General features: G+C 41.1%; 1 protein-coding gene across 3 annotated transcripts in view; it reads right to left on the bottom strand.

Moving 5' to 3' along the window:
* The window catches only part of IL16 (interleukin 16), a 38,000-nt gene extending 17,210 nt beyond the window's left edge, over positions 1–20,790 (bottom strand). Inside the window, exons 1-6 of one of the 3 annotated variants that reach the window (XM_074601489.1) lie at positions 20,741–20,790; positions 15,744–16,155; positions 5,979–6,115; positions 5,173–5,305; positions 2,229–2,322; positions 1,631–1,773 (exon numbers count right to left, since the gene is read on the bottom strand). In XM_074601489.1, the coding sequence (XP_074457590.1) occupies positions 1,631–1,773; positions 2,229–2,322; positions 5,173–5,305; positions 5,979–6,115; positions 15,744–16,155; positions 20,741–20,790 (969 nt within the window). Of the gene's footprint in view, positions 1–1,630; positions 1,780–2,228; positions 2,323–5,172; positions 5,306–5,978; positions 6,116–15,743; positions 16,156–20,740 lie in introns of those variants that run through there. The other 2 variants (XM_074601490.1, XM_074601491.1) reach the window with 2 other exon arrangements.
* Positions 20,791–21,855: the final 1,065 nt, after the last annotated feature.

The following is a 21,855-nucleotide window of genomic DNA, read 5'->3' as shown; positions in this document are numbered from 1 at the left end:
GAGAGGTGAAGCGCATCCTTTATGTTTGATAACCAAGACAAGCAATTTCTCAGTGCTTGTCCTCCCTCCGTTCCACAGATGGTGGATTTCTTAACTCCAGCTTCTGAGATTTGACCCATTTTAATGAACCTTTAATGAAATGTTTAATGAGAAACCTCCTATTTGAACATGAAATTGGGTATTACAAACTAATTTAAGCAATGACAAAAGTCATTATCTAAAGCTAACTATACATGAAGTTCGGTAGGGCCAGAGTTAATTGCACTCATTACCAGTCCAAGAGAGTTCAACACTTTGTTTTTAATGCAGCAAAGTGAAACTAACCGGTGTTGAAATGTATGGAACATCAGCCAAAATTTCAGCTTCTGCATATGCAAAAAATAAGTCTTGATTTTGACATGAAAGCAAGATTATTCTTTCAACGTGGGATTGGGAACATGGTTTAGAGGGAAATGTCTATTCCATACCAAAAACAAATTCTCCAAAAAGTATACCTCTGCCAGATCAGTTTATTCTGCTGTGGGTCTTCTGAATCTGAAATTGGAAGTTTTCAAATTTCTTTTGCTTCTGGGTGTGGGGGGATGTACTTTGTATTTCTGCGTGTAGTGGGTAACGACACCCAAAACCAGGATGCAACTGAAGAGCCTCTGCCAACGGGCAGCATCTGCCCACACAGAACCTTCAGGCAGGAAGAGACCCAGCAAATCCCTCAGAGTCTGTCTGTACGGGTGTTGTTTGGTTGGGTTTTTTGCTCCATTTTGCCACCTCCTCACCCCCATTAGAACCTTAGGTCAGGCTGTGGTGCCCGCAGGGTGAGGGACTGGCCAGCAAAAGGCAGGGGAGCAGTGGCGAGATGCCCAGCCAGCCCTCAGGCAGGGCGGGAGGTGGCAGCTGAGCGTGAGGAGCTTCATCTCCATCTCCCTGCTCCAGGCTTGAGCCTGGGGACCTTCAGTCATAAATACCCACACCCTCTCTACCCTGCCCAACCTCCACTCTCCCAGCCTTTGGTGAATCACTTGAAATCCATCAGGAGAGCAAGAGACGGACAGTCTCTAGCCTACATTAATGGGATTGTTTAAATATGTCTGATTCACTGTGGGGAGAAAGGGGGCTGCCTCAGGCAGCTGGGGTCAGTGACTGCCAGCCATGAGGCGAGTCCATACCTGCTTGTGGCCATGGCTGGGCCAATGGAGGTGACTTGGGAGGCTTGCGGCTGTGGGGCCCAAGGCTCAGGCCGGGGTTTTATCGGCCATGTGCACAGAGCATCTCCACGGCCAGCGGCGGGAGACACCGGGGAAGGGCCTCTTCAGTGGTGAGCTCTGAGGTGGTTACCGAGGTGGGGCGAACCACACAGCAGGATTTACACACACTGTAAAACCTGCTGGGGTAACGTGAGGGAGAAGCTGCTGAAGAAATGGGGTTTTGCTGGTGCAGAGCCTTTCCCGCTTTCCTGCTCCTTGCAGAGTAGGGATGTGGTTAAAAAGCGGAGGAAGCAGGCATGCGCCATCTTCCCTGACAGGGCCTGCAAGGAAGGTAGGTTTTGGAGGGAAAGTGACTGCCAAGGTCATTGAGAGGTTCTTAATGGAAATGGTTTTGTCTGTTTTTCAGGTTGATTTCCTGTAGCACTTACTGGGGTTCTCCCACCAGAGCAGTCCAGCTGTTGGGAAAGAGATTTGCGGCTGGTGTGGAGAGCGTGGGGCTGACGGTCTCTGAAGGGCACGGCTTTCCGGGGCGCCGCGCAGTCCATCTCCCCTGCCCAGTACGGGTTTACACCTGTCGGACAGGGGAAGAGAGGCTGAGTTATTTCTCAAACGTTGGATGTGTCTGCATATTCATTTTATGAGGTAAATGTTACTTAGAAATGTTTTTTCTCTTGTAAATCTCTCTGTGAGGGGAGTGATCTTTTTCAGTCCTCACTGTGGGGATGACCATTGACGTGAAATATAGCGAAAAGCAAACATTCCCTACCAAAAAAGCATTGGCCTGTTTAGAATACATCTTAAAAAACAGGAAATTGAATGCTTATGCACAAAACCCCTGACTGTAGGATATTGAGAATACAAAAGCTGATGCTTTGATATATCAGCAATTCTTAACTGAGGATCCCAGACTAAATTTGGACGATAATTGCAGTTTCTTTCAACACTGCAATATCATCACACAGTGAAGTGCTGTGCTGTGCACTCCCTGAATATTACAAGAGAAAAGATTACTTCTTTGCAACTTACTGGTGGAGTTACTGCGAGTCCGTTGACATGCAAATTTACTGTGCAAAAAGCCATTTTGTATTTCCAAAGGCCTTTCCTTACCGGTTGCCGTTTCCTAAAAAAAAAACAAAAAGAAAGAAAGGAAATAAATTAAAAAAACAAGCTAGTGCTATGCAAGAAATTCTTGAAAGTGATCTAAACTCAAAACCAAACTTTCTCCTAATTTGACTTGCACTAATTTCAGCCTGAATCAAAAAAACATGGAGCAAAATTAATTATTTTAAATAATTAGGATGATAAAGGAGAATGCAGGTCAAAAACTTTGCTATAAGCATGATTATAACTTGCCAAAGTAATAAGATAGAAATAGAGTCCTCTCTTTAGTCAAAACAGACAGAAAACTAATTGGACATCCCAGATGGTTCAAACAAATTCATATGTTGATATATAGATAAACTATAGCCATGCTTGTTAATTTCTGGGATAACTGGTGCTTTTAGGTATTCTGTTTCCATCACCTTAGAAGAGTGCTATTTCCAAGAGGAAAATTCTTAAGCCCAGGTTTGCAATGGTGGATAGGTGTTTAACTTCTCCTGATTTCAGAGGGACAGTTTGTAGTCAAAATACAATCTGGGTGTTTAAAAACCTTTGAGGACTAGGCTTTAGTGTTTTCCAAAACTTCATCCTCTTCAACTTGGAAACTTGTAGTTGCTTTTGAAAATATGTACGCTAATTCTAGCGTTTAAACACTTGTGCATAAAACACTCAGGTTTCTAAATGCAGGTTTTTAGACCGGTTTGAAAATAAATAAATGATCCCATCTAAGTAACAGTTGATGTTAGGTATGATTTCTGGATGCGTATTGTTCCTGAAAGTCCTGCTTCTGTTGTGACATAGGGAATGACGTTGATCCTGAGGAAGTCGTCGTTAAAGGAAAAATAGTATTAAATACAAACAGCATATGGAAACTGATTGAAACACAGTAAAACTCAAAATATAAAAGGGGTTTGCTCAGTGATATTCTCCACGGGCTAAGAAGGCCACAAGAGCAGCATCAGAACAGGATCTACATGTCCTAATCCGTCTGAAGCCAACCAAGACAAACACTTTCTTCCAGAAGCCTGGTTTTAGTAGTGCTGTAGGGGATACCTCAAGAACTAATGAATGGTAATTTTCCTCTTCGACAGCAGGTGGAGGTATTGCCAAGTAGCAAAATCCTGCTAGGGCTTTCTAGTCCCATTCCCCTAGGGAACTTGTCAGAATAAGAAATGCAAAGATCCTTAAAGGGGCATTTTGAAAATTATTTTGCAGTGTTTCTTTTAACCAGATAGCTAACTTGAAAAGCCTTTGCTATTAACCTTTAATTAATTTGGTGCAGGCTTGTCTTAAATGCACAGTTTGCCTGGCTGCCTCTTGGGTGGTACTATGCTACAAATATTTAATACAGGTCATCTCCGTCCACTTAGGCATTTAAAGGAGAGAAAATAAACAAAAATCTTGGCAGAATCCAGCAGACGTCTGGGTGGGAAAGTTCAGTGCCATCCTAGAAAGAGGAGCACTCTACTCAGACCTGATAGCGGCTCCAGTCAGGGGTCTTTTCTCAGTCTATGATTATATCAGAGCTTTCTGTGTGACCCTATCATAGATAACAAGCAGAAACTGTCTTTTTTCCTTGATTATGAAGATCTGAAGCCTGCAACAAATCTCTGGCTGAGGTCTCTTGTTTTTAAAGTGGTAAATGTGTGGTAGAGGACTAACTCTGTCTAGTCATCAGCCTCAAGTTTCCTCCAGAATTTGCAAGTGAAAAGCATTTGGTTGCCATCTAGTTTGGGGTGGGGATGAGAGGACAAGAAGCCTGAAATGAAATGTGACTAATCCAATGAAATGGACTCTGAAAGAAAGACCAAAAGGGTTTTCCACCGAGAGATTTAGTGATGACCTGGGGTTGTTGACCTGTTAATGCTGCCTCCCTTCTCTCTGTAGCAGACTCCAGTAACATTCACTATAGGAATTTTCTAGCTTATAAATCCTAGATCCACAAAATGACTTCAGTACAGAGCCTTCTCTCTGGCTGGAAGGCTACTTCCCAGAGCCTTCTCTTCTCCAGGCTGAACAACCCCAACTCTCTCAGCCTGTCCTCACAGCAGAGGGGCTCCAGCCCTCTGATCCTCTTTGTGGCCCTCCTCTGGACTTGCTGTGACAGATCCATGTCCTTCTTATGCTGGGGGCTGCACAGCTGGATGCAGTACTCCAGGTGGTGTCTCATGGGAGCAGAGTAGAGGGGCAGAATCAACTCCCTTGACCTGCTGGACACTCTGCTTTTGATATAGCCCAGGATGTGGTTGGCTTTCTAGGCTGCAGTCGCACATTGCCAGCTCATGTTGAGCTTCTCATCAACCAATACACCCAAGTCCTCCTCCTCAGGGCTGATCTCTATCCATTCTCTGCCCAGCCTATATTTGTGCTTGAGATTGCCCTGACCCAAGTGTAGGACCTTGTACTTGGCCTTGTTGATCTTCACTGAGGTTTGCATGGGACCACCTCTCAAGCCTTTCCAGGTCCCTCTGGATAGCATCCCTTCCCTCCACCATTTCAACTGCACCACATTGCTTGGTGTCATCTGCAAGCTTGGGGATTTAAGGAATCTTTCCTTAAATCCACCTCTGTCTTTGCTTAACTTGCAAATGGAAAGTTAACATTGGAAGCCTATGTGTTTCTAAAAGGAGGGGCTTTACAGCCCTTGCTAGAATTTCCCAGGGCCTTGGCCTCCCCATAGTCTCTGTTTATCTGGGAAAAAGCTATGCTGAAAGTCACCAGAGTCTGACCACAAGAGGTTTGGGATTTCATCAGGAAGCTCAAAAACATGTTCTTCAAATGTCTGGTGCACAAATTCCCCTTCTCTCTCAAGTAAACGTTCTCAAATCACACCACCATTGTGAGAGGGGACCGCTACTTTCATGCTTACTTTGCTAGCCACCATCATGTTCAACAGCCGCGTTGTTGGGTTAATGAGAGGTTCAGCCTCCCTGCTGGATGGATCTTTAAGTGATTGTCCATTTAGTGTTAACAGTTCATCCCTTGGGCTCAGGCGACCAACCCTTTAAAAAAGAAAAAAGGAACATGCTTGTATATAATTTTACAAAGAACAATATGGCACTATTGTGCTACACGTCTTGCTAGCTGAGGTGTCAGCTGCAATCATCCCTTTGCTTTGAACAGAACTGTCATGAGATGTCTTGATGTGTGATGCACCCCATCCCCGCCAGGATTTTTTCCTGTTGCTGCTCTCTTCTTGCTAAGTCCTAGCGATCAATGGCTGCCTTTCCACATACAGCTTACATCCAGGCTAAAGTGACAGCATAGAATAGCCCAAGCCAGGCAAAATATTCCTCCTTTCTCACCATCTTGCATTTGCAAGTTGATCAGAGGCTACGCTTTACTCCCTTTCAGGAATTTTGGTTCACATTGCTTTCCAGTGGCCTTGCTATGCTGGTAACACCCTAATGACATTGCCCTTTAATAGGGCAACCAGGAAAACAGCATTTGAAAATGTCATGTTATATTCAATCTTTCATTCTTCCAGGGTTTATACATTAGTGCAAGTGAGAAGCATTAGATCCCTGAATGGTCACAGTTGTATTTTTCTAGAATCTAGACCTGTCTCTCCAACTGGAAGTGTTGTAAGAAATGTAAACATCATTGCCTTTCTCTGAAAAATCCGTGCAGACAACTGGCTCCCTAATAAGCTTGCTGACTCCATGTGTGCTGTACCTGTTTGCTGCACCTCCAGCAGGCACCTGGCTGCCCGTGAACCCTTTCCAGAGAGATGTGCAGTTTGGACTCCTAGAGAGCTTGATTCCTGAGCTTCTGTTCCCTGTGGTTGTACACAGCCTGCAGATGCAGCTGTCCTGATTCAGAAGATGAAAGGTTGCATGAAAGAAAATGTACCAAGGATGTTAAAAGTTACTTACAGTTATCTTGAGCCTTTTAAAGAAATGCAGAAAATGGTCTTGTTCTTAGAACGAGATTGCCTCCGAGTAGAACAGGAACAGGGCTTTAACACTGTGCAGTTGTAAAACAATAATTGTATTACAGAGTCAGTGTTTAAAAGTTGTTTTCCTTAGGACTTCAGTGGCTTCTGGCTACAAGAGGGAAGTATTAGAATAGAGTGCCCCTTTACATAGAGGGGAAGAGAGCAGATAATAGACTTTTCATAGTAACTGGACAAGTTTGCCTATGCTAAGACAAGACAGGCAGGAAAATAAACATATGCCATAAAAGGAAATACTCTGGAAAACAGAAGAGGTCTGAATGGAAAATAAGTGTATACAAAACACTAGAAGCTCCACCCCTGCTGCTGACTTGTTAAGTGGGGGCAGGGGAGCAGAGAAGACTGCAGCAGTGGAAGATTCTTTGTCCACTCCAGACTGGTTGAGGTTGCTGTAGTCGGTGTGTTGCATCTGGAGGACTAATTGTAAGCACATTTTTAATAGGGTTATGAATCATTAACATATGGACTTACAGAAGGAGAATAATGTCTTAAATCATATGAGTAAGTAAAGCAAAGAATGGATTGAGTAAGCACATCAAGGACGACACATTTGTCTAGGAAATACACTCCTGCAGCACTAATGCATGAACAATTAAAATTTTAAAGAGACAAGGACAGCTGGGAAGTTAGCACACAATTTCTTTTCCATTTGCTTAGTAAAACTCCTAATTCAAGTATTCACTCGTTTTTCTCCCACATGAACCCACCTCCTCTGCCCTCGACAGCCTCTCCATACTCCACATAGTGAAGGGGGCTCTCAGTGTATCCTGGATCCAGGCTTGCTCACGAGAGATTTGTATGGCTGAGGTATAGATTTCTGAAGGGGAGGCAAATTTCATATGTTAGGACAGGCCACAAAATATAGCAGTGGTCAACTGTCTGTATTGCTCCCAGGTCCTCTGGTCAGAGCGGGATGAAGTATTTCTAGTAATCTGTAGTCCTCTGACAGCACAAGGAAACCTTCTTCGCCATCAGTAGGGCTTCATTTCTGCCCTAAGCAGAGTTCCTCCGGCCCTGAGGGTTAGAATCATTATGCCCTTTCACCACAAATCAATAGGGATCACATCATACCTGACTGACAGCAAACACAAACTGCAAATTTTACAGCAATGTCAGTAAAGGTCATTATCTTCCAGGCTGACTGTTGAAGCCTGGCTCCCATTCTGAGACCTGCCAGAGTAAATCTAAGGCTGTGAATGAATGAAGTGTTTAACTTTGAGCCCTAGGGTCACTGCATGCTGAATTCAGTAGGTAGGGGCTATACTTGCATTAACTGACTTGTTAACTCTGTGGGTTTGCTTACATTCCAGATTGTCTGCCATTAATGAGGAGTGTCTGAATTTTACGAAGCCTGTTTTGTTCATGAAGAGTGCTTCTAGTGAGTAACAGGTAAGTGTATAAGCATGGATAGAATTCTATTTTAAACCAGTTCATTTGAACTCTAGTATTAGTTTTGGCGATCCTATATTTATTTTTCACCAATGGTAAAGATCTTGGGAAGTACGTACTTGAAATCAGGACTATGTTATGTTCTTTTTTATCTTATGGCAGTGCTTTGAATTCTTCGGCATGGTAACAAAAGAAAGACTAGAATTACGATGTCTTAAAATTTCAGATCTTGTGTAGCAAAAAAAGTGAGCTACCTTTTCTGTTTGTTTGTATTGGACCTTTGTTTTAGGTATCAGTAAGAAATTACAAGTCAGATTCTGCATACATGAAGCATCCATTAAACTCAGAGGGTTTTCAACGGGGTAGTGTGCTTGTTCTAAAACGTGAGAAATGCAAGATAGCTATTAAAGTTTGGCAATTATTCTGCTGGTTGGCAAAGTATTTAGAGACATCAGCTGATGATGGATTGGGGCTGTTGTGAAAGAATAATAGTATTATAGAGTCGGTTAAAAAAAAAGTAGTTTCCTTTTTTTTCTGTAGTCAGAATTCAAGTTTGGACTTGCCAACTTCTCTTCTTTAGGAGTCTTTGCTCTTGTGTACTACTCCCTTGAAATATCTATATATCTTCTCACAGATACTGGTCAGACACACGGGCAGAACTTTGCATAGCTGTTCTTTATCCTTCATTTTGTTCTTGATTTTAACTTAATGGTGTGCCTTTTCAGACTATGCCCAACTCATCTCTGTTAAGAGCACATTCATGCTTATGCCCTTCCTGCAACTTGTTCATAGTGTACAGCTGCTATGTTCATGGTGTTTATAAAAATCTTCATAGTTAATTGTCCAAAAGTGATTTGGCTCTCATCAGTTTCACAGGACATCACAGGGTGCAGTGGGTTTGGCTCTGAGGTTTTTCATTGCAGCAGCACCATGTAAGTCCTTTGGGGAAGACATTGTATTTTGTACAATGGGAGACATGCTAGTCTGGAAATTCTGGGTTGTATTGGGACATACATGTGAAATGACACCAAATAAAAACTTTTATGAGTATTCTTTCTAAGAGCAATTAGTTGCATGCACTTAGTCAGAAGGAAAGTAGAGGTTAAATCTATTGTACACTGCAAAAAAAAATCTTGGAAACAATTTTTGTTTAAATCTATAGTCATCTTACCAAGTTGAGCTACATTTCAAATAAGCTCTGTGTGTTAATCGTTTCTGCAATTCATTTATGTGAATTACTTAAGTAAAAAAAAAAAAAAAAGAAAAAAAAGGTTTTATTGGTCTGTAGGGAGGGACATGTGGCAAATATCTGTATGTTGTCAGCATCTGCACTTTTCTGGGGCCTGGATATAGATCACTATATTCACATCCGAGTTATTGCAACATGACAGAAAATTAATAAAAGCTGTTCTTTAGAAAAATAAACATTTGACCAATTCATGTGCCAACAGTCAATTTGCTTTGGTTTTTTTTCTTTAATATGTTTTATTTCCTGTCTCACTTATTATTTTATGCATAGAAATACTGATGATGGTTCCAAGAGTAAATACAGTATTTATTTTGCATCCTCCTCTTTTTTAAGGTGTCCTGCTCACTTTGAAAGGTGCTTTATAGCACTGCATGTAGTGAATGCTGAAAATTTGCTAAAATGTTGGTAGGTTTTGTGTGTGGGCAGGTGGATTCTAGGTCAACCTTGCCTATTTATTATTAGAACATACGTTTAAAAGCGTATTTGCTGCCAGTGAATAAAATCTTTCTGCTTATAAGGGGCTTTGCCACCAAGTACTTCAAGACTCTGGGGAAACTTGTATCTGTATTATAATATCCACTCGTCACTGTGAAAACAAAATGAATAAAGTCTGTGGGAGTGCATTATACGCAAAATTTGTCTTTAAACTGAATCTGCTTGGCTGAAAGATGGTAAAAATCGAAGGTGGAGTTCAAGAGCCTTCTTGAATGCATTTTTGTCACAGGTGAGAGTAGATTAATTTTTCATGTGTTCAGTTCTGGAAAAGTAATTTGCATGTCCAGGCCAGCTCTCTCCTTCTGCTCCCCTTTTTTTGTCATGTAAAATGTAAAGCTTCTGAGGATGTTTTTCTATCTGACATTTAAAAGATTTCTTTTTCCCTTCATGCTCTCATTAGACATTTCTTGCCCAGAGTCCCATCTCAACACATCTAATTCCAGATGTTGTTTAGAAATAAGGGTAACCATGGCATCTGTGGAAAACTGAAAAACTTTTGTGCACTCTTAAACGTAAGACACAGTACTTAGATTGTCCCTGAAATGAAGTAAAGTGTTATACAAGGCTAGTTCAACTAAGGTCTTTGACTGAGTTAACCAAGCGTATGACAATGAGCTGATTGACTGCTGTTTTAAAAAAAGAAAAAAAAATAAAACAAAAAAAAAATCTAACAACAGTACAATAATGAATTTAAATATTTAGCTTTTCTGGCCTCCTGATTGTGAAATGGCTGGGATTTCCAAGTGGAAGATTAAGAGAATAGAGTCTTTGGGGATTTTCTTCTAGAAGCATTTTTTTCTGTATCAGTTCTAACAGAGAAAGGGCCAGAGTCTCTCTGGCATAAACTGACATGACTCCACCGATTCTGACATATCCTGGCCAATGTCTTGGTCTTTTCAAAATATTTATAGTAGATGTAATACATTTTCCCAGCAGCATATTCCCTTTGCAATTTATAAAATGGCAGAAGTTAGAAAGCCTTTGGATGATGCAAGAAGCAGGGCATGGGATTATGGTTCTGCCCTAGATAGACGATTCAGCACATCAAATGTTACAGACGGACCTTTCCACCCATCATCTGGCCTTTGGTATGTTTTTCTGGGAGCCTTTTCCCTGGCCCACATCTTGCAGCACGCACTGTCTTAATATAACAGCCTCTTTCCCAACTTGCTCTGGGGATAACATGGCCCCGATGTCACAAAAGCAAGAAGTCCAGGAAGACAGAAAGAGGGAACAAGTAGGAAAAGGGAAGAGAACACATAAATGTCTAAATAAATGCAGTCTCCTTTCCTGGCTTTGTTTTTCCATCCTGCCCATAGGCTCATGTTTTAGACGTTACAGTCTGTTGCTGTAATACTTGTCCTGGTACCAAAGGGCCAACTAACTCGTGTTTGCATAAAGGCGAGTTAATAAAAATATATTCTGGTGATGACCAAGGGAGAAAAATGACCTTTTGCTTTTTTCGTCCTTCAAGCAGAGGGTCAGGGACCAAAGGAAGCAAGGAAAGAGAAGTTTCTAGAACTGAATGGAGCTATGCAGTCAGATCAGCTTGGATCCAATGTTTGTATAACGAGTCAGCCTTTTCCTGCCACAGTTTATTCTAGGTGCTGTTTCAGTCCTGCTAGCAGCCCCTCCGGCTGGTAACTCTCTGTGCTTCCCAGGGCACTTGTGGTGCAGGGAAGAGGTAATGGAACGCTTCTTGAAGAAGCTCTCAAACCCATCAGAGACTGCTGTTCTCTGAAGAATAGGAGTTGATATTACCTAGTCCTGTCTGTTACCTCTACAACTGGCATAGTTTCAGTCTTTGTAGTGATACGAACAGGAAAGGCCATCTTCCACGGTGTTTGCTGTGTCAGTGCACAAGGTATCAGACACTGCTTACAATTTTTTTGTTTTCTTTTCCTTTCAGGCCACATGAAAGTTGCTGATTTTGTGAGAAGCAAACTATAAAGGAGATCTGCTTGTTTATACACAGACAAGCTGCTCCAGTTCTGTTCATACCAGACTAAGCACACCTCATCTTTGAAGCTAAATGGTCCAGGACCTGGCTGAACAGATGACACCCAAGTAATCCTGGGTGCTCTAGACACAATAAGCAATAGTCAATACGAGTGAATATTGGAACACATAAACCAAATGAATTAAAAGACCGTTCATCTGCTCTCATCATTGCTGACAATACATTAGAGAAGGAAAAAAAATATCTTTGCTATTTAGAATATATAATGAAAGGAGATACTTTGAAGAGGATGTAGAGATTAATGGATAAGACTGAGACGTTCTTTCCTAGGTACTCATAAAGCATAAGTTGTTATGCGCTATAAGATTTTGATACAGCTTTTCTTTGCCTGGGTGTACATGGTGATGTATTATTTGCTTCTACTGCTTTCCTGTACAATCAGCCAGGCAGAAGGAGAGAAATGGCTGGGAAGTTTATGAAGTAATAGTCGTTAGTGGGAACATCTCTACTTGCCTTTCTGCTGAGCAACAGGCAGATGAATGAAGCTGCTGTTGCAACGCACAAAATGTGCCGAGGACACAGAGAATAAAAGAAGGAAAAATGTGTCACTTAATAGCAAGTGGGGAGTAGTAAGGTGATGCACTTTGCTGCAGATACAATTCCTTCACTTTTCCTGACTGTTGCTTTCTCTTCCCCTCACTTTATTTGCTTTGAAGTATTCCATGGTCAACTGTTTCCTCTTTTCCTGTCTTTGTAATTCCACACTCTCTCTTCCTTTTCCCAAATTGTCTCCCATTTTCTTCCATTCTCTGTATGTCATGGCAGCAGCTTTTCTGTCACAAAAAACGACTGGAAACAGGACTCCAGCAGGGTAGTGAGATATCTGTGGCATAAGGGTAGGCTGAGGTCAAAGAAGGACATAACCACTAAGGACTGTTACACAGGGCCCTGTGTGACATAGAGTGGCCGTGTCTCAGCAGGATCTGAATGACCATCTGGTCATCCAAATGTCTGAGGTATCTGCATAGTTCATACAGATGTAGCACTGACTGAGGTTTTTGCTCTGAATGTAATGAACAACTAAATAGCTGTTGTTGTTGGGCTCCTATTTAAGTCTTCTCTCAACCTGATTTCTTTCCACTTGTTTATAACTTTTGTACAGATGAAAGGTCAATCCTTGCAGTTTTACATGTTGAGTGTGCCACCATGCCACATACTGTTGTAAAGAAGTTGCCTAGAAGATACAGTTGTGAACTGAAACCCCTATCATCTGGTACCACCCACGTATCATCACAGTAAAAATGGTAGGCAGCATCACAGTTAAATAATGTCCGTCCTCTGCCTTTTTGGTTCACTAGTGGTGTAAATGCAGACTATGGATGCTTTGGTTAAAAACAAAAATATCTGCACAGGTACACGATATTTTTTTGCATCTGTGGGCCAACCTTTGCAATACTTCTCACAAGAGCCAAATTTACCCAAGATACAAGGTTGTGGTCCCTTCCCACACACATGCTAGCATTGCGGTATCAGTAGGATTATAGAGGAGCAGTGATATCAAATTGCGGTCCCATCCCAATCAGGGTAGTACTGCTGGCACCAAAACCTGTGCAACTTTTGGTGAAAAGAAGAATGAATAAAACCTGGTATCATCAGAATTTCAGCCTTCTGAAATTCTCTGTTGTATAGTGTGATCTGAATTCCAGCTCAAAGTCTTTTCTACAGGTAGTGCAATAAGAACAAAGTGTTTCTGTGGGGACTGTCTGGACTCTAATATAGGTTGTGCTCATGCTGCAGTGCTTCCCTCAATGTCTACATCAGCGTTTTCTATTGAACGCTGAAGTGAAAGGAATTGATGTCATGATGCATAGATGCCCTCTCCTCAAAAATCCTCCTCTTGCCTCTCATTTCCTTGTTGTAGGTAATCCTAAAGATTTTGAAATCGGGAAAATGTGACTCTAATACATATGCAGAAGTCCTGAAACACTGCTTGATTTGCTCGTGGTTTATGCAATAGTGAATCCCATGCAATCAGCAGAGTATGGCTCAAAGAGATACTTAAATTTTTGAACAGAGAGAGGAACTGGTATTTGGAATACTGATATTCCAGGTTTCCCTTTAGCTCTGGAGAAGAGATGCACTGGGAGCATTAAATCATGTAGCACTTTTAAACATTCTTCTCTCTTTCCAATGTGGCAACAAAAATTAAGTTGTTCAGTTCTGTGGGAGTTATTAGCACCTTCAGAGTCATGCTTAGGGCTGCAGGCACTGGAAAGCAGAATAATAGCGGAATATCCTCAGCAACACCACAGAAAGAATGGAATCAATTTTCTTGAACAAAGACAAGGATCCTTCAGCTCTGAGTCACACATCATGAATTTCTGAAGTGTCACATGGAAATGGAGAGAGTAAGTGTTAGGCTGGGACTTGAAAAATGCTTGTTGACTCCTTTCTTAAAGAGAGAGGTTTTAAGCTTAAACTCTCTAAGGCACGTGGTACAGGAAGATTGTTCTGTCAGGCTTGTGCCATATGGATGATAGAGATCACTGCTTTCATAATATAGGGCAAAGCCTCGGCAACAGTAGTACAGGATAAGTCAGTGTAGATGTTACCAAAGTTCATCCTATTTAGCATGAGGAGATAAGACTTTTTAGAATCACTCTACTGGTCCACAGCTCTGAAAGGTATGGAAGATTAGCAAGTAGCATCTGAAGAGGTTTATATTGCTATGAGACCTCTGGAGAGGTAATTTACTGTACCCCTTGTCTACAATGGCACTAAGCAATCCAAATGCTGCTGTAAGAGATTGCGTTGCTGACTAATTTATGTCACTATCCATCCAGGCTCCTGACCCATCCTATTCAGTGGCACTAACACTCCAGCCTAAGAGTGGATTTATACCCTCAGCAGTTATATTTTATCTGTGCAATGGCATTAGTTATGAAACTTACTCTGTTCCCCAGATCCCTATTTGAGCTGCTTGGCAGCTATAAAAGCAAATGATCTAAACTTACAGTCTGCAATAAGATACTGAGTAGTTTCATATGGGTAGGGATCACAACACTTATTGGAGCCCCACATATTTTGGAGGTACGCAATCAAGTAGACTGTGGCAGCTGACACACACCTAAGAAAATGCTTCAGCCTTGTTAAAAGAGAAGGGGGGGGGAGTCCACAGAGGCCAGCTCCTTCTTCACTCACAGAAGGAAATCCGCAGGGTGCATATGGACTGTTTCCAAAAGGGAGGGGGTGGTGTGCTTTCGCAGGTGACTGAGTGTATTTTGGGACTTGGGTAAGCGTCACCTATTCATATTTTCTGTCAGAATGAAGCAGAAAATTGGTTTGGTTTTGTCCTCATGCTGGGACTTTGCCAAGGGCTGAAACACCTCACATCCAGATCTCTGTCCTGCTGCAGTCTTTGCAATATTGGGCTGCATGCTGTGATCATTAGCAAGAAACTCAAGGGGTATGGGGAGATTCTGATTTTCAGTAACGCCATATCTTTAGATGTAGAGGTCTAGTTTTAGCCAATTTCTGTTGAAGATATGCAAAATACAATAAAGTATATGTCCTGGTTTGAGGTAAAACAGAGTATATAAGGAAGTATATAAGGAAGAAATATTACAGATGAAAGAAACAGTTGTTCCACATAAGCCACTATTTTCCCAGGTAAAAGGCATATAATAAGGGAGGTCCCAGGAGGACACAAACTGTATCGAAAGACGTGTCGTACTTGCAGTGAGGTCCCTTTTACGCATCTCACCAACAGGTAGAGAGAAAGTGGAAAAATTAGGATATGTCACTGAAAAGTAACTTTTTAAAAGCATCTAAAATATATTGCTCAGACTGAAAAATTGTCCAGCTCTTTAGGGTTAATGTAGTTAGTTCTTGATTAAACAATAATGTTGTAATATGAGGCTGTTAAGAGTTTTGCATCTCTAGGAAAAAGTGACATCTCTGGTGGTTTTAGAGCCATCACTACCTCCTTCCTGAATTGGAGAGAAAGAACATCTCTCTGCTGAATCTCCTGTGTCTTTCATAGTATTAATATAATTCATACTTGCACAGCTTGTGAAATCTCATGGTATCACACTTTACAAATGCACTTTATTATAGTGACAGTTTTATATTCTGACCTGAATGTTACATTATAGGTTGAAAGCATGGAGAGTGGCCTAGCAGTCACTGATTTCAGCAGAATGTCAATCAGCAGAGTGCAAGAGCGCATCAGGAAAGCTAATACATTTTCATGCTGTTTATACAGAGCAGGAACACTGCAGGCTCATAGACTCTGAAAAAGCCGAGTAGAATTCTGTGTTCCCGAGAAATATCAATCCATTTAGGAACTACTGCAATGGGAAGCATTACAATACACTGTACTGAGTTGCCTACCTTGGTGAGTAACTTTCTTCTCATGTTGTTGCAGTTTTCATTTGCTGCAGCTTTGGACTGGACCATGCTGGTGATCACACGCGGAGGATCAGGTGGGCTGTCTTCTGTCTCTGATGTGTATGGCAGTTGTGTTCTAGGACAGCAGTCAAAATCCTCTTGAACCCAACTGGTAGAGATCTCAAAGGGGTCGGGGCATTTCTCATCAGGACTTGACCCATCGTCACTGTTTTTGGCGTTGCAAAGTATAAGTGATCTTGAAATGGAGCGAAACTTTTTTGACTTCCTGTTCCCAGAATTGCTCTTTCGATCCATCTTCAAAGAGCTGGTGGTGCTGCTCTTTTTCCTATCATTCTCCCATTTATGCGGCATGATACTTTCAATAACTTTCTCCGCTTCTCTGGTGCTAAACATCCTCCAGGAAAGGAAATATAAAAAGTAAGTTGTAATATACCCCACTTTCTCCCACTTAATAACCTACGCTACTGAAAAGCCCTAATGAATAATCGAATCAACAGAGCCTTTCAGTCTGCTAACAGCCACGTGATATCTCATGACTTGCTAATTCTGTTTCTGTGCAGTGCTCTACTAAATTCTCCTTCACCTTTTCATTCTCTTCCCGTGCTCCCCAAGCACAACAGAGTGCTTTTAATAAATGTTTTTGATGCTTCCATTGTGCTGCTTCCTTTGGGCTTCTGCTGAATTTGCATGTTGCAATCCCAAATTGAAAAGGAAGCTACTTTAAAAGCATTATTCTATCCTTCTAACGTTATTTGGAAAGGGGAAGCTCCTTCTGAAGTTTGATTCATGAAACCACTATAATTCAAAGAAGATTAATCAAATTGTCGAGGTTAAGTTCTCCGCCTGGCACATCTGATTTGTAAGTGGTTTAGCAAAAGTAGATCTTAGCCATGAGAGAGTAAGGAATGTCAGGCTGATATAAAACTCCTACTTTTGCAGACCAGAACTCACTTAAGACCGTGCATTTAACAGTAACAGAGAGATCCAGTGAAGCACTTAAGATGTGAATATCTGATTAGGGATTGAACTCTGTAAAGGAATATAGCTCCAATACATCCATCAAAAAGTGTCCCATTACAGAAATGGTTTGTTTCAGCGTATGATTCAGCATACAAAATTAAGAGACGATGGAAGAAATGCTATACAATCAAAATGTGGCAAAAATTGGAGCTTTTGTAAAATGAGTAGAGTAATGAGCATGTTACGATAACAAAGGGGAGCTTTGTTAAACTGTTTCCTTTTCTCTCAGAAAAGGTTTTCTAGAAATATTTTAGTAGGTACATGTCAGTGCTGAAAATTCAGTAAGAAGAAGTCTAAATTAATTACTTTGGCTTTCTCACTTAGGTTTTATTGTCATATTTATTACACAAACTTTTCTGTTCTCTTCACAGTACCTAATTGATAGTGTATGCTGCCATTCTAGAGAAAACACCAATTGAAACTAAAGGATTTGCATAAATCAAAGATGCTATAGGTATTATACACAAAATTGAAAATCAATGTAATTTGAAAAGCACTTCTCAAGTATACTATTGAGAGAAAAAGTTTGTACATTGTGCTCTAAACTGGGTGGTTGGTTGGTTTGGTTTGGGTTTTTTCCCTGCTACTATGCAGAATTAGGTATGTATGTATGCACTTTGTACCTGAAATGCCACTGGTGATACAGGAATAGAAAAAGGCAGATTTTCTGAAGACTCGTAACAGCCACAACAATAATCATGGGCCTGCAAGTTCTGACCAAGCTAGATTCATATAATAAGTCCAAGTTAACCTTATAACAAATCTGCAGGATTGTTTTTCTTTCTATTTTTTTTTCTCTCTCTCAAACAAATAACCAGGAAAAACAAAACCAGATGATAAACATTATGCCATTGAGTACCTGTCTAAAGGAGCTGTATGGCCTTGCTGGAGAAATAGACCATTCAGCGTGAATCTGAATTTGTTTGGATTTGTAAAAGAAAAAATAAAAATTGCACATAGCTTTTTCAGGAGCAGCAAAGAGGTCCCTTCATCTCCCAGGGAGAAGGATGTTTATTTGTGCAGTCCTTCCTGGCGTTTTTGATAGGTAATGCTCCTATAGCCTTCCATCATAACTTATTTTCCATCATACCAGTCCTAATATTGCTCTGCTCCCTGACGTCTCTTTTCCAAAACAAAATCCTTAACACTTCAGAAACTCGTGCCCTGAGTATTGGAACTTGTCAGATTTCCTAGCAGGACGCTATTCCAGGGCAAAGTTTAATTTGAAAGTATCCAGAGAACATGTCAAGTTCCACAAAGCTGGTGTGTTTTCTGCCCTTCTCCTGTGTGTCTTTGGGATCTTTTCTGCTCCTGTGGGAGAATCTGACATTGGCACCGAAGTCACTGGGCTCCCAGCCTTCCCCACAGTGGCATGAGGGAAGCTTTCAGGGTCAAACTGAACTAGCATATTCTTCTTTCCCTTCAACACACAGAATGTTCTACTTTTTTCTTTTTTCAGACTAGACTCTCTTCTTGTGAATAACAAGATTTGCAAATGTGGCTGAATGCAGCCATGGTGTGGATGGAGGACTGCCCAACAGCACAGATGCACTCCCTTCCTGTGACACAGAGCACACGCTCAATAAAAGAGCATCTAAGCCTATGTGTAAGGACATGGGGGCCAGAGGGGATGGGGAAAGGTATGATGTAGATGGAAGCTCAGCTTTAACACGTGGACTTTGTGGTTGACACAGTGTCTTATTTCTCTAGGACTAGTCTCCTTTCCTGCACTACTGAGAGAAGCTACTTTTTCAAACCTCTATGCGGTAATTTATTTTGAAGTACAGAGAAGAAAAGTGCTATGAATTATATTAGAAAAACAATTTTGACAACTGAAATAAGTAGTTGGTGGTGGTGTAATTTAGCATTACAAATTTGCAAATTTTTATATGCTTTTTTTGTTGATTATATTAGTTAAAAGCTGACTGACACTTATCCCTACTAATATATAAAGGCTTTCAAGGTCTGGAGATTTTGTGTGTTTGTTTTTAAAAAAGTCAGTTTGTAGCATTTTGGTAAGCCTAGAAGTTTAGTCTGCCATAGTAGGTATGTACTTAATTGCAATTTTTGAGTTGGGAAATCCCTATTAACATTCCCGGTGTATTAGGAAATTAATCTTGTAAAGCTTGATGTTGCTTTTCCTGCATGTCTGAAGGTAGGTAAAATCACAATTTGGCCCGTTAGAGCAGAGTGTGGAGTTGAAAAAGCAATAGGATGGCTAGGGTGACGGGAACTTATGCAAGTACCTCCCCTCAGCACCAGGGTAGAATGCAACAGAGCTAACTTGCTGAAGGTGTGTGGAAAGTGCATCACCTGAAAATCTGCAACAGGGACCGGTGCTCCTTCTGTGATTCTGGCAATCTCGATTACACTCTAGCAATAAGTATGCCAGAAACAAGCCTGAGTTGCATATTCAGACACAAACAATCTTGCCTATGGGGGAAAATTAGAAGAAATAGCACTTTTCATTCAAGGATTTCAATGTTTTACAAACATTTACTGCACTCTTACTTCCCCAAAGAGAAAGAATTAAAAAAAGAGCTATTAAGCACATGGGTAAGCAGAGGACTTGATAGCTTAATGGTCAAAATACAGCTCTCTCGAGACTGGCAGACTATAACGAAGGATGGAGAGATGCAAGAGCCCTTTCTCACTCTGCCTGAAGCTGCTACGCTCTTAAGAGAGGGCACTGCCATCAGTAGTAAACGCTCCAAGAGATGCTTCTCTGATTATTCTGAGCATCTGGGATGCAGAGAACAGAGAAGCACCTGTTGAAACAGTGAAGGAAACATTGTTTTAAGTGCATTCTGCCATCCCACCTCTCTGCAATGCTCCTGAGGAATTTTAGCTTATGCAGAGAGAACATCTCTTTTGCCCTGCTGTATTATCTATTTCCTCCTCCCCCAGCCCCACCAGAGCTCCATCAGCTCCAAAGACCAAGTTTAACCCTGGATGACTTACCTAGTAGCTCAAAGCAACCCAGTGGCTGAGGTGAAAATAAACCCAGTAGACCTGAAGACTTCCAGTTAAATACTCGCTCTTGCTCTAAGTATTAGAGTCTTAGTTAAGACAACCCAAGTCTTAACTAAGGCAACATCCTTTCCAGAGCTGCTGATTCAGGGTTGCATAAGTGACAGAAATATAGGAGGTACCAAAAACATAGTCTATAAGTTTTCCAATAAAAATATCCAGAAATGTTATTTTACACAGAAAACAATATCACAAGTGCCAGAGAAGCTTTATGATTCATTTCCATCTTCCACTAAATTTAATTCAAGGTATTGTGGGTATGGACAATTACTTCAAAGTCAGTTCTCCAAACCATTTATCTCTCCTTCCAGTGCACTCACTGCTTGTCATTTTCTCTTGCCATTCTTATACCTCCAGCATGCCTGATGGAAGTTGTCTGTGGTTTGTAATGCAAACCAAATGTTCCTTCTCTGTTTCTTTTTTTTTTTCCCCCAAGCTTTATTTTTCCAGCTTTAAGTCTAAAAAGCCCTAACTCAGTCTGCGAACAAAATACATGATCTGAGCTGTGCCCATTTGGTTCAAATTTTTGGTTGGATATTAAACTGAGTATTTACAAGATGCAAATAATTTGGTGTAGCTCCCAGATTGAATGCGAATGCTCTGCTGTTAACCAGACAGTAGGAAAGATAGAACTTTGCTTTACTAGCAAGAACAAGCTGAGTTTTATATTACCAAGTGCTAACAGCATGATATCTTGCATCCCATTTTAATCTAGATCTTGTGATCTTTGTCAGATTCATTACTGAGCAGTGGTATTAGCACTGAACTACTGCAGAAGTCTAGGATCTCCAGGCAGTAGGAAGAGTTAGAGGTTTGGAAGTTTTCTAATAAAGAGTATGAAACTCTTGAAGAGTTGAATATACTGCTAAAAAATTTTAAAAATTAAAAATCCCTAATTGTAATATAAAAATTCAAAAGGAGGAACTTACAACAGCGAGGCAGACAAACCTGACTCCTGCAGAATGCTGTTCCTCTTCATAGGCCTGGCAAAAAAAGACAGAGTGAATAATTGAAAACACACTCTCATGGTGTCACGTGACTCGGTTTCAGTAATTCTGCTCAGTACATTGGAACGGAGCTATTGTTTCCTAATTGAAGAAAATGTCAGCAAGGATAGATAAACAAAAGCAATGGGATGCAGTATTGGGGAAACTCTTTCCAGCAGGCTCCCAGCTACCCAGAGAAGGCAAGACCATTTAAGGAGTTTGTGTCATTTGTTTTTACCCATCACTCTCTGGTCCTAGGATTGATGGGGTGCGGGCATGTTAAACCTAGTTGAGGGGAGGTGGGGGGGGACAGCCAGAATCCGTGATAATCAAGTGCAGGATTTCCTGCTGGAGGCTGAGATGGCAAGCATGTTTCTCATAATTTTTAGCAGATATTTTAAACATTAAGCTAGTAAGAATTTCATAGGCCACTTCTGCTCCAGGAGCAAAACATAATAGGAGCCACTTTTGAATGCCAAGCCCTTGTAGTGGGTACCATGGAGTGGCATGGTCTCTTGAACCTATAAGTTCTTAAATACTCTCACCGTTATGGGCTAGACTGCAACTTTGTGATCCAACCTGATCAAGGACTCAAAAAATTGTTGCTTTTTCCATAGAGCATCTGGGAAATGAGAACTATGCCATGGATTCTAAATTGCCTCAATTACACCTTTCATTTGCTGCAAAGTAAATGGTTCACAGTCTATTCTACTATTGTGGCAACTCCCCCCACAAAACACTGCTTGAGTTGCACCTATCATCAATTGTGGGAACAGGCAGCCACCTTTCTGCCACATCCCTGGGCACGCTTATTTGATTTTCATCAATCACACAGATCGATGTGTCAGTCCCCACTTGTCAACCCTCAGCCCTGCTCACACTGACAAAAAACAATCTTGCTGCAGAACCCTACTTTATCTTGATGGATATGTGTGATAAGATACATAGGGCATTTGTAAATTTTAAAAAAAAAATGTTCCATAACATAAAGAATTGTCTCTGAAACAGTTTTTGCTAGTTTATTGAAATAGTGAGGCCTCATTGGAATGTTCTCACAA

Source organism: Larus michahellis, chromosome 9 (genome assembly GCF_964199755.1).
Source record: "Larus michahellis chromosome 9, bLarMic1.1, whole genome shotgun sequence".
In the NCBI taxonomy this organism is placed as follows: domain Eukaryota; kingdom Metazoa; phylum Chordata; class Aves; order Charadriiformes; family Laridae; genus Larus; species Larus michahellis.
This window is presented reverse-complemented; position numbering and strand designations above follow the sequence as displayed.